Raw genomic sequence first — 13,546 nt, 5'->3', positions numbered from 1 at the left:
TAAGTACATTAATAACTGATCTGAATAAAGTTTGTGGCCATTCGCCACACGACATTTTAACCTCCCAGAAAATAGGTAAATCCAATCCAAATCCTAATCCGTTCTGAAAAAAATGTCTAATCCAAATCCAATCCAAATCCGACAAATTTCACAAATCCTGATCTTTCAAAACCTAATCCTAATCCATGCTCATCTCTGATAAGTAGCCTAATAACTCGACCCAAACCCGCCAAAGGGGAGCGAGCCGCTGATTTTTTAAATTAACTTATACTTGAACAAGGAACATTTACTCAAAATACAATAAATTATACGAAAACATTAGGAAATTTAAACTTGCCAAAATTTCGGTGGTTCGCTATATATGTCAATGACAACTCGTCTGATCCTTATTGTCTGCAGTTAGGTACATGGCTCCATCTGGCAATAGGAGAGCGTAACACTGGGTATATCCTCATAAATAAGAGATTCGAAATCGCAAAGCAGTAATGCCTCTCATGCAAGCAAGCTGTATATTGAGTAAAGCAGAGCACCTGCCGTCAGTACCTATCAAGGCTGATCTATCGATAAACATGTTGATCTTCACTTAGCCCCGCTCTTCATTATTATATGTAACGCATATTTGACGATGAAGGTCTTATCAGTTGGCCTAAATTTTTATGGGAACGTGAGGGCGGTCGCGTGAGAGAGACCGAATGTCCCGCCAAAAACACAATCTCCGTGAAAACAGTGCGGATGAACTTCCTTTCCGTCTCTTTCTCGCATTGGAGGAACATAATACTTCTAATTGACACACTATAAATAGCGAAATATGAGTAAGTAAGTCACAGGATATAGCAAAACGCAGAAGTAGAAGTAGCGGAAAATTAGATTTTCTTGAATATAATTGCTGAAAATAGACAAACCCCGATTGAGTACTACGAAGAATTAGAAGCTCTTTGTTACCGACCAACTATGCATACTAGTTATAGTTTTAAATTATAATTATGCGATATTCACATAGAATCACTGGAATTTCTTGAGATGATCTGTTCAGACGATACAGATATAAAACAGGCTATACTGCTGTACAGTGTACAGTTATCGTTTTCCAGAGAACTCTCTTGTGAGACGTCATATGTTAGATAAAACAAAACCTAATGTAAATGACAGATACCTTGCTTGGAATGAGTTCCCAAAGCACCTTAGCAGCTGTTATACCGTAGAGATGTGCAACCTGCGGACAGCAGGGGACAATTTTGTGGCCTGTGAAATGGGTTGCCAATTTATACTAGTCCGTGGTGTTTGAGCTAAGCGCAAGTAGTCTACGAAATGGGCCCGCAAAACATTGAAGCATGCATATCGTGACATCATTTATTCCATAACGCGAATAGGGTTCACGCGATTTGCAATTCACCACGAGCAATCCGCGGTTGTTCTGTATAGTGCGACATCACATTTGATTGGTAAAGGCTCGCCATCCTCGCCATCCTGGCTATCCAGTTTACTCTTAATGAGCCGATGAACCCCGTAACTATTAAAAGTCTACTGTATGGTCCACGGTTTCATCGAGTTGTTTATGTCTGGCCCGCTGGTAACTAGGTTGCACACCCGTGCTATAGAGTAATAATTACTTTTCACATTCTGTATTTTATTCAATAAGTGCGACCTCGAAATCTATTTCGAATCTTCGACTTGTTAGTCTCAAACCATCCATTGAAGACCTTGGCAACCGCGTATGCATATAAATAAAGTAAATAAAGTTAATGTCATCTTCGCTCACACATATTGCGAATTGAAACAAGCCGCACTACACGAACCGGGTAATTGTGCAGTCATCCATGGACACGAAAAACACCTCTCATATCAACCCTGCCGATTCATGCTCGCAAGTGCGTTGCACAAGAATTCGCTCTGTATTATGGACTCGCTAACTCGCTTGTAGCCACTGGATGTTGTTTTCTGTGCGAGCCCGTCCTCTGTTAAAGTCGGGAATCCATCCACCTCTTTCCCCGCTATAATCGCTGAAACGTCACTTGATCTTCCGGATAGTCGCCTACGCGAGAATTTGCCACGGTTGCCACCGCTCCGAAGGTCGTACATTTTGGGGCATGGGCACTCTTGATCAAGCTCTACCTTGATGTCCATCCGTGCTTCCTGCAGGTTCAGTAAATTTCTCCGACTCAAGTTTAAGTTGATCGACCAGTCAGCTAATATTTCCGTTATTTCAACGTGCATGATTGGGAATCTGTCATCATCGTTCGCTTTGCGTGGCAGTCGCTTGATGTTCGCAACTATCACGAAGTCAGCGCTGCAAACTGCTCTTCCTTCGTTGGGTTTGCAATTTTTACACAGAGGTGTTGGAACACTGCCGCGGTGCGGGCCTTTGCCGCATGTAAGATTACACTGGGCCATGTCTCTGAAGTTGTTGAGATTCCCTTCACATCCTCCGTACACAAACGGCTGAATAAAAATGAATGTGTTTAATTTCATTAGATAACCCTGGAATATTGTCGAGATCGTACTACGCAGTGTCCAAGAGCCGCATTGTATGCTGTCCGCACGCGAAAATCATTGCAGCTCCCCCTCTCAGCCGGTAACGCGCATACATCTTTGACACAAGCATTTTCGCATTTGCTCTTCGTTGCAAACTACAGAAATATAAACATTGATGTATATACATTCACGGCATGGACTATACATTAACGCACTAGACTAACTTTATTTGTGACGGCGTAGCAATCTCGGAAAAAGGACGTGTTGCAAGTGTTCGAGCCCTTGTCATACACCCACATCCATTTAATCGGCAGCGTACGTTTTCGGCGACATCGCTGTGCTTGCCTCGCAGGATAATTGTTGCAATCAACTTGTAATACTGTAGAAGAGCGGCGAACGGTATTCCTGGATTCTGTAGGAGGGGTGATCCTGATAAGCAATCTGTCTCTCTATGCATGCAGTGTAGAATCATAGTGTACTACAATTGTGTGGATACAAGCAAATCTCACGGCTCAATGCGATTGGGTTACGTCTTTCTTTCCATTTGACCAAGGCAATTTACGGCATTATATAGACTGGCTTGCCGAGCACCAAAATCGATAAAATTGATATCAATTGAATGCTACCGCGGTACTGACTGCGAAAATATAAATTTTATTCTGCTCGTGGTCCCCACCAAAATCAGCCTTGAATTTCGCATTGTAACGGAGAATTACATTGTGACGTAAATGTGTCGTCTGGAATAATATGGCACAGCTCAGTAGCAAGTGCGCAGTAAAATGAGAGTGTGAATGCTCAATCGATTGCTCACCAATAGCCAATACGCTTGCGGTTTGCGCTGCTGGAAAAAATGACGTAACCCAATCGCAGTGAGCCGTGGGATTTGCTTGTGTCCACACCATTGTCGGGCTGTCGAATATAGGACACTAAGGTAGCATCTAACACAGGGGTTCTAAGCCCTTTCTTGGCCGTGGCCCATTTTTCTGTTTGAAAATGTGCTGAGGCCCACCTCTTATCTTAGAGCCATAATCCTGTTCGATGCGTGGTAATCGACTTAGAAATTTTCCACATAGCTTTGTGGCCCACCTCAAAATGCTCTTGTGGCTCACCAGCTGGCCATGGCTCACCGTTTGAGAACCCCTGATCTAGCATCAACTCATAAACGTAGAATACATGGAGAATCAGTTCTACCGAGACGTACGTCCCGGCGGAATTTGTCAATTTATGATCATAAGAACGGCTGGTACAGCAATTGACGCGTGACTGATTGCCGTATCCATAGACCGTACGTCTCGCCAATGTAATGTTCGATAGTAGGTTTTTTGGGATACCCTGATGTTTCGCAGTCGGACTGAACTTCTTTAATCATAAAGATTGTCTAACTTTTTAGAGTGATCAGTAAGCGGGTGAGACATAACACAGTGAAAAAGCGCACAAACCTGAGTCAGTCAAATACAAGAACCAGGCAGTGCTTTATGGGGCTGATTCTTAGAATATGTATATTAGTTAGTTAGCAAATATTTGCGGACAACCATTAGGCATCGAAACAACGCGCTCTGGATGGGTGCTGCTACTAAGAAAAGTTCACCTTGGACTTGTAGTCGATATCTTCTTATTGCTTCCCCCAGTCTACTTGTAGCTATACAAAAGTATTCCCCGTCGTCGCCCAGGGTGACCCCAGTTATGATTAATGTACCGGTACCGTCCACGGAAATCCTGCCATCATCCATGTGACTGGTTTGTCCCACTTCCAACAACCTTCCTTTTGGCGTTTGCCAGTGGATCATAGGTATAGGGTTCCCGTTTGGCCTACAGATCAATCGGACGTTACTCCCCTCGACGGCCGCTTGTCCATGTGCTATGGTAGTGAAGTATGGTTCTGCACTATCGATTGCATTATCAACGGCGTTCCCTTCGAGGTACGGACATCTTGTTGGGATTAATTCACGCCTTGTTTCGCAAGCCCGCTTGTTCAGGAGACACATAGATAGGTATGTTGTGCCATTTTGATCGCACACAAGTTCGTCATTCGTCGACACGTCCTGGCAGCTCCGTTCACAAATGCACCAAGTTCTTTCATTGTAAACGACGCATTGTCTCCCTTGACCAGTGCAAGAAACGTTTTCACACCGGCGCTGATCGTCCGGTAAATCCTGGAAAATATTTCGGTTATACCACTGTTCCATAATTCGTATTATTTGTACCAGTGGTTCTCAAACTTGTTCCATTCAACCGCCCATTATCGAGCTCGCATATATATGCATATATCACTTCTCTTCCGGAGCACTTGGGTAGTTTTGACTAATTTTATTGCTACGTCAAGTAATAGTTTTATTAGTGAAATACTTAATTTTGTTAAGTGAAAAGAAGTTTTTGAATACACTTCAATGTCTCTTATGAGGGAATCAATAAGCTCAGCAGGTCTACATAGTTGAAATTATGGTTGCATTCAAGCAGGAATGTTTTAAACAGTGTTTGATACAAATGTTATAAAAAAGAATCAAAACTTGTATAATTATGTCATAATTGTGTAAATACTTTGAGAAAAAACATCTACTATGAGCCTTGAGATGACTAGCGCTGGAAACAGTGTTGGGATCAAGTCACTACCTCCGAGTCACGAGTCATCTCGAGTAATTGCAAAATTTGACTCGAGTCAAGTCAAGTCAGTCGATTTTCGAAAGTGACTCGAGTCAAGTCAAGTCACTCGATTTTTGGAGGTGACTCGAGTCAAGTCGAGTCGAGTCAAGTCAAGTCACGAGTCAAGTCACAATTCAAGTCAAGTTGCCTTTTTGAAGTATGAGGCATCATTACGTCATTGCATTTTGCTAGCTGTCTAAAATACAGATTGAGTGGTCATTGATTCTGAACCAATGAGCGAATATAAGTTAAATATAATCGCAATAAGGCGCTGTATCGCTCACATATACGTAGAACTGCTAAACTACGTAAGTAATTGCACAGCCCAAGTTTATAGTTACCAGCCAGAATAGAGAAACGAATTGACAATATGCAATACATTATCCATTTACAAATTGATATGATACAATTCAAGCCTACGCTAATGGTTGAGGACTATATCAACTATATTTGAATTCAATTTCAATAAAACAAGAGGTTTGGTTAAGGAAAGAACAGAGAATAGAAATATAGATTTTGCTATTAAATTACTTTACTGTATTAGTTTACGACCACGTAATCTGTAAGTTTCGATCACTCCGTTTGCGGTCAATTTATGTGTGAGAGAACGATGGAGTTTCAGTAAAGCGCACGATCACTGAAAGATTGGTCACTCTCACGGGTCACACCAGGATTTCGCGAACAGTCCGACCATATGCAAGATACAGGGATTTTTATCGACACCGATTACTTGATGACTTGAAATTGACTCGTGAATTTTGCTCCGAGTCACGAGTCAATCCACATTTTTGATGCGCCGAGTCAAGTCAAGTCAAGTCATTTTAGCAAAGTGACTCGAGTCAAGTCAAGTCATACGAAAAAGGTGACTCGAGTCATCCCAACACCGGCTGGATGTAGTCGACGTATAAGATTTGGAATGGTTGGAATCCGCGAAATTCTCGTCGTTTCAACAGTTATAACTAGAGCCCGGCCGATATTGGGTCTTTGGGCCGATACCGATGAATCCGATATCTTCCACTTTCACCGATAACACCGCTATATTCAGCCGATATTCAAATAAGGTGGAATCAACCTCAAAAAACGCATTTGCAGAGCTGCTAGGCATTTTCACCAACAGCTCTACAGCCATTGTCATACTCGAATATGAAATAAACCAGAAAGGCTGCATCTGGGCACCTTGAAAGTGTAAGCTGTATGAAATACAGAAATATTACCAGTCTAGCGGTCAAGGATTATAGTTTTCTAACTCCTACCACCATGTTGTGACGTCACAAAAAATTGCCGATATTTTTCACATCTAATGGCCGATACCGATAAAGTGTGATCTGATATCGAGTCAATACTATCGTCAAGCCGATAATCGGCCGGGCTCTATTTATAACACGGAGTGGTGTATAAATGGAATGGAATGGATGTTTTGATAATGATGATCGCCTATACCGTAAAAATGCTACATGTCGATGTAGTCCTGGTCAAAGATATTTTTGTCCGTTTTCCTTTCGAAAATTTTCATGGTTTGGCGCCTCCATATTTTAAGACCTGCACTAAAGACGACGGGGTAGAGTTCCACGTTAGGTCGATTTTCTCGGGGTTGGACTTGACTATTGGAAATATTTCGACCATCCGACTAATTAACGATCTAATAATTGTTTGCACTATTTTCGGGATCAAATCAAGGTTCTTATAACAACTGTTAGGTATGGGCTCATACCTATCGGTTTTGAGCCCAGTGTAACGTACACTCCCCGATTTAGTTACGTTCTATTTTGTGTATTGCTAACTACATTCATTGCGGTAAAGAATTTATTAACTTGTAGCTCTCGAAAACAAGGATATTTAGTTAATCCTGGTCAGAAAGCTTTAAATCATGTCTACTATACAAATGACTCTCACTCTCCAAAGTGCTATAGAACCACGCTCGCTACGCGACGAAGATTTTGGATTATTGATGAATTTTGTATGGAATGAATGAATGAATGAATTTTGCAACGATATCTCAAGGTTATATAGAACTATAGAACATTGTCTTCCAATGGCAACCACTGCACCATCTGAGCTGTTACGCCATTTAACTATATGGCCACTGCTTTTAACAGCAAATTCATATTTATTGACTCGAAGAACTTTTCGCGTGCCTCTTATCAAGAGTATAGTAGAGTAGTACGCGTAGGCTACTACTTTTTTTAAGTTGACTGTTGCTACGCTGCATTGTTGCTATGGTTGAATTTCCATTCATGTTATTTATAAATTTTCATTATTGCGTCTGCTCCTGATAAGAAGCACGCGAAAAGTTCTTCGAGTCAATAAATATGAATTTGCTGTTAAAAGCCGTGTTCAAGTTATGTTCAACCAATCAGTTATTCAGATGCTGTATGGTGTGTACGGTTTTATGACACACCCATTTCACACCTACTAACTTGAGTGGCGGGATAGCGTAGTGGTATAATTCACAGCTCCAACACCAATGAGTTGCGGGTTCGGGTCCGCATAGGTTTATCTAGGCTCCTTTATCCGTGTAAGCGGTGTCTTATGAAAAGCCTAGATGTGGGCGTTGCTACAAGTCGGCAGCTGTGGAATAAAAATGAAGAAAATTGGCCTGGTTTAAATGACCATAGTCGTCGACAAACACCATGAATACCACAAATAACAACAGCACCTACTAACTTCGATGGGTGACTGCTTTTCTTGATAAGAAACCACGAGGTATAATGATATTTTGTTGACCAGTGAGTTCTAGAAATCCCTGATGTTGACCTGTTTGTAAGGACAACTGTTGTAAAAATCTAGAACACAAACATGTCGCGCTGTCGACAGGCTATCTTGTTATTACCCAGATCACAAAATCCCGAAGTATGGGGAATTCTTTAGATCATTAGGCCAAATTTCATTTATCCGTAATTACAGGTTTGAGCCACCATCATGCCGCGCCACCGGAAAAGCCCAGAAGAAACGTGCGCTCTCGTCTACATGCCGATGTCGCGAACAAGTTGTCAGTGATTAATGATCGTTGTTTGGAACGGAATTGTTTCTAGCAATAATGCCATCGAATTAGAGCTTGATGAATGTCCAGTCATCCACAATTGTCTATTGCAGTTCACGTTGCGGTCATTCGGCCAAAACGTATAGTCGCTAATGGAGTGATGATGAAATAATTTAGCTAGATCTGGTATTGGAAGTCGCGTACTAGACCTAGTAAAATCAACGAGAATTTACCTCATATTTTCGTGGTACGGTATATTGAAACGTACCCAATCGAGAAAAAAAAAGAAAAAGAAATATCTGTGAATTTGGCGCATACCATATGGTTCTACTTCGTGAGACCCTTATTATTTCCACTGCCAACATAATCGACCGTTAAAAATAGAAGAAGGTTGCATGTTCTGGCAAATACCAATCTGCCCTTATCTCTCATCCTGTTGATGAAAAATAAAACCAGCTTTGACGGGCGGTAAACACGTTAAATTCTTTTCCGGCATGTGGCGTCAAAATTCTTTGCAGCAATCGACTTATCGCAAGTGTTGTATACATAGGCACTCAATCAATCTAGGTTTCAGAGCGAACGTGGTGGTCAAACAACTGACCTTATGCCCGCAATACCATGATGTTGTTGTACGTTGAAAATCTACGTCTACGAACAAAACACAAATATAAAGTTCCGCGAAGTCTCAATTAACGCCCACCATGAATCACGCGCTGTCAAACATCTCTTTCGCGATGCCATAAAGCCTGTTTAGAATTATTTGGAACTTGACTCTCAAGTCTAAATAAAATATTATTTGAGCAAGACTGTTACGTCACCGTCATCGGTAGATAAATATTCATAACCTTGAAAACTCATTTTGAAAACTAAAATGCGTGGCAGATATTTTCGCAATGATCGATTCTAGAACAACACCGTGTCACATTCTATATCGAGATGAGAAATTGTTTCCTGTGCCTTCATCAACTAGATTTACATGTTCTATGAGAGGGAATTATTAAAAATAATATAGGGAAACGCAACTAATGGTTCACACTGCTTCCCGGATTAGTAATATCAACCATTTGTATATGCTGCATGACAGTGTCTGTTGTAAGATGACGGTGGCGTTCTCGGCACTTTTCATCGCCTTTAAAAACACAAGTGCATGTACAAACCCATTTTGTTTTGTTGAACCATCAAATACAATTATTCAAATCCAACCGTCAGACGAGATAGGCTTTTCTAGAAAAACTTAAAATTTGCAAATATTTCCAGTCGCCATATTGTTAGAGCATAAACCGTTTACAGACTAGAAAACGAAAGCGATGTTATCTTAGTATTTGGTGACCTTTATGCACGACGCAATCCTAATAATAACAGCAATTTCATTTGTTATCCATCCAATGATTCAAAGTTTGTTTGCAATTCATGTTATTAGTCGGAACTTACGGCTTCGAAGGCAAACGATATTTGGGATTAATCTATACACAGATTTACAGCCTGGACCATTCTCGTTCTGCGGTGCCCCCAAATATAATATAAGCCGCAAGATTACAAATTCCTAATGTAAGAGGCATCAAAATATAAATACGAACGAGACCCATTTCCAGCAGGGGTGTACTATAGGCGTGGTCCAACCAGGTCACGTTTGGTTGTTTTTCGAGAAAATTAGTCATAATAGTGTTTGCAGATCTCCGATAGACCTATTGGTGGTAGCCATATAACATGTTGCATTTACCAAAGAAATTCACTCGGGGTGCAGCCTGAAAGGTACGATCTTCATGTAAGACTTCACATATCAAAGCAGTATGTTTGTAGCTGTTTTGCAATTCATAGTATTTCGACATGGTCGTTTTACACGGGACCGGTATTATTTTCATGATCCGTGAACTGCCAATTTACAGCACACCCAAGTTTGCTCTAGGATTTTGCAAGTCATCGCTTACGGATGACAATGAGGATGCTGTGATTTTAAATGATCATGGTTGTGACAACAGATATATTTGAGAAGTATTCGTATATCATTTGACATTTCACTTAGAACGGTATATGGTGCCGGCATAGCCTTAAAATTTCAATACCAATACCGATGCGTTCAGGTACGCTATGGAGTCAGCTATATATTAAAAATATGATATAATAAAAATAATCTTCATGATTCGAAAGCCTGCCCCCATAAAATTTTCGCTTTTACCTGGCGTTGTCCAACTCCAAAGCTAAAGCATGCCGAAATGGCCTATTCAGCTTCCGCTTAATCGCCACGACGAATTAATATGAACTTGATATACCTCTTGATTTCGTGAACAACGACATCCGCTTAATTAGAGCTGTAAATGTTTTACTTATTACCTATTTCCTTTTGTTGCTGTTCAGGAATATTTTTACAATTGTACCATTGCGTCAAATTGTAGGAATGATCAGGTATTATATTACGAGGCACTCTGCTACACACCATTTTCGAAATATCACCCACAAAAGTATCTATCGACTACGCAAAAGCACTGTTAACAAGGCGAGAAGCTAGAAAATTACCACCAATCGCCAAAATAAATATCATTGAAACTGCTACGTTATGAATAATGGCACGGAACATGTGGGTCTCGGACATGGAGACGAGAGATGGTGAAACACATATTACGATATATTGCCCATTTTCACAATTTTCTTGGTCGCGTGGTTTGTGAACATTTGTAATACGGTGGGCAGGGCATCTATATTATCTTCAATATACTCCCCTCGTAAGACATCAAAACGGGGTGAGGCATGACACACGTTTCCCATTCCTTTTGACCTACTTACGGTACCGATATTACGAGATCCAAGGCTCCACGAACTAACCAATGTGGCACACTTTACATGACTTCCTATCGAATTTCTGGGTGCATCATGTTTACGTCATCTTCAAATGTAAGCGTTTGGTTTTCGAATAAAAGAATAGAATAAAATTTGATTAGTTTTTATCGATTGTTTTGAGTCACTACATGGTGGACCACTTGGTTACAGACCTTAACGCGGAGATTTGCATGATGATTCATGAGGGTTTGCAAACTATGATCCAAGCCCCCACGCGATGATAATTTTCACAACACTGTATGTTAAATATGTGTATAATTATAAGGTCTTGAAGCGCGCACGAATTATCCCACGCGTAATAGTCCTTAAGCCGTGTGTTGTTAATATCAGCTAAATTACGTACCTGTCTTCAGGAGCATCAAAGACGTTTCGTACTTCATTCGGCTAGTAAAGTAATTAGGCCAAGAAAGCGGGAAGGTTATTTTCCAACCACTAGTATTCTCTTCCTTGCGTTTGCCAACGCCATTCCACATCTTACCATATTTACAGTAAGCTTCACCAACATACCAAAACTTGTCTTAACCCTACAGCTATAATTTCCTATGATATCCTCCATTTTGGTGCGCGGACGCCCATCGTATAGGTTACACCAGGTTGATACACAAAAGACGGGACTCAAAGACGGGAATCAAAGATTTACAAAATAGCTTCGGATTATAGTATGGTAGCAATGATATTGTCACATCTGATATAACAGGAGAAAAAATAAGCGAAACAAATGGTATACAGTCACTCACTCCAACAATGTATGGGGGCATGCAGGTGCCCGTTCCGCAGGAGTTTGGACAGCACACATCGTCTGAAGAGCAGTTTGTGTCATCCTTGCACTTTAGTTCGTCCGGACAGTCAGCAAGTGAGTTAATGTATCTTTTAGTGCACAACGCCGTGCTGTGACTTGAATGGAAGTTTGTAAAGAATCCTTGGTGATAACATACTGCCGACGAAAGAGTTCCGAGAATCATCCAGAACGTACACGTTGCTGAGTACATTGTTATTGTGTTGTTGCCGGTCCGATAAGATGGAATTAACGATATCGATTTGTTAAATAGCGAATGCTTACTGTTAAAAAGAGGCAATCCCTTTATTTTCTGTAAGATTAACTGAGTTTCTCTGACCATGCTTTTGATAATCCAATGTAATTTCAATGAATTAAACTATGGGCATTGTGATGGAATCTTAAATTATCATTCCAATTGACAATATCTTACGCCATGCGTTTTGACAGAATCTGAATTACCACAAATTTAAACCTCTTATGTTGCGTTTGTGTTGGGAACGAGTAATATCGTTGCTGACTTTTTCATCTTGAATTACTTCTTCGACATTTCATCGTACCTGATTGTTCAGTGATTTCATTCATAAACGCCATCTCGCTGAATACCATATTCATTATAACAGACGAGATATGTTTTTGCCGAATACGGGTCTTTTTTGGAAAACTGAAATGGGAGCCCGATTTGGTCAGCATGTCAATTTACCGCACCGGATATGATCACGATCGTAAAGACGGTGATTCGGATATATATAGCCGATGGACAGCCTAATTAATCTTTATCAAACACAATAGGGATTATGTTTGCACGTGAATAGTTTGAACGAAAAATGCAGTTAGTCAGTTGATTGTTCTGCTTTCTATATATCCCTGACGAACACCACGTGCAGCTATAGCTCGCTCAGGCCTGGCGCACAAAACCTTAGTAGTCAATCACCATAAAACCCCTCATATACACACTTTTATTCATCCCTGACGGCATAGGCACAAACGTCGACGCGATTTACGCGAATATTGTATAACGCTTATGTGATTTCACAATCGCGATGACTTAACCTTATTCATAACTTTGAACTTGGGGTCCAAAAGTCTATTTTGTCTTTAATTAAACTGTTAGCCACACAATCACCGAAGGACAGTGTATTTAGTGAATCGGCACGGGGAAACAATTTTAGGCGGCTCCAACTCAAATAATAAGTGATTACATACCCGAATTCACATTTTATAGTAAAACATATTTAATTCTGATACGAATCATGATACAAATTACGTAACCATAATTTTTTACATTACACATTTTACATTCATTTCTCTCGCCTTTGCGATTCAATGCATCATATACAATTGGTACACCGTCGTAATTTGTCTATATCATATGCTCTTCGGACATGGTGGTGTAGGCAAATAGAACTTGTAGCAAACTTATAAAATTCCATATCTCTTCCTCAACTAAACAGTATCATGTCTCAAAACCAGCCGTAAGTTTGTTGGGATACAAACAAGAATCTTGTCAAAGTTGCTATTGGGCCGCATCTCGTCATTACTTCGATTTAATTAAGACATGCTGTCATTTTTCGTGCACAGACTGCTTTCCGTAGTCGGAAATAAACGAGAAACAATCCAAAAAACAGGTAAATCAGACGTTTAAAAATCTATAGTATGCACAACTGCATCACACGGGCTACTGTGTTATAATTGCACTCGACAGCAACACGATTTCAATATTAGATGATAATTGGCAACCGTCGTAACAAGAGACCTGCAGCGCTAATACTCAGCTAGAAACTGTTATCTCGTAAATACTTCGTTTCGCTGGGTGGGCTCTCTGTGTATTGACGTGTCTTAAC

The 13,546-nt window shown here is 40.6% G+C and overlaps 1 protein-coding gene across 2 annotated transcripts; it reads right to left on the bottom strand.

The window, feature by feature from the left end:
• Positions 1 to 847: 847 nt before the first annotated feature.
• Positions 848 to 12,812, bottom strand: LOC145451784 (WAP, Kazal, immunoglobulin, Kunitz and NTR domain-containing protein 1-like). Of its 2 annotated transcripts, none has more exons than XM_080330018.1 (5): positions 11,665 to 12,812; positions 4,061 to 4,625; positions 2,688 to 2,884; positions 2,502 to 2,627; positions 848 to 2,439 (listed from the first exon to the last, which is right to left on the bottom strand). In XM_080330018.1, exons 1-5 carry the CDS (start codon positions 12,043 to 12,045, stop codon positions 1,843 to 1,845), a joined length of 1,866 nt encoding a protein of 621 aa, XP_080186144.1. In that variant the 5' UTR covers positions 12,046 to 12,812; the 3' UTR covers positions 848 to 1,842. The 2 variants fall into 2 exon arrangements, with proteins under 2 accessions (XP_080186144.1, XP_080186145.1); XM_080330019.1 differs by having other exon boundaries at positions 2,697 to 2,884; positions 11,665 to 12,804.
• Positions 12,813 to 13,546: the final 734 nt, after the last annotated feature.

This window comes from Botryllus schlosseri, chromosome 12, assembly GCF_051294905.1.
Source record: "Botryllus schlosseri isolate E-star chromosome 12, Bs_hap1, whole genome shotgun sequence".
Taxonomy (NCBI): domain Eukaryota; kingdom Metazoa; phylum Chordata; class Ascidiacea; order Stolidobranchia; family Styelidae; genus Botryllus; species Botryllus schlosseri.
Note: the sequence above shows the minus strand (reverse complement) of the source record. Positions and strands in the feature narration are given on the sequence as shown.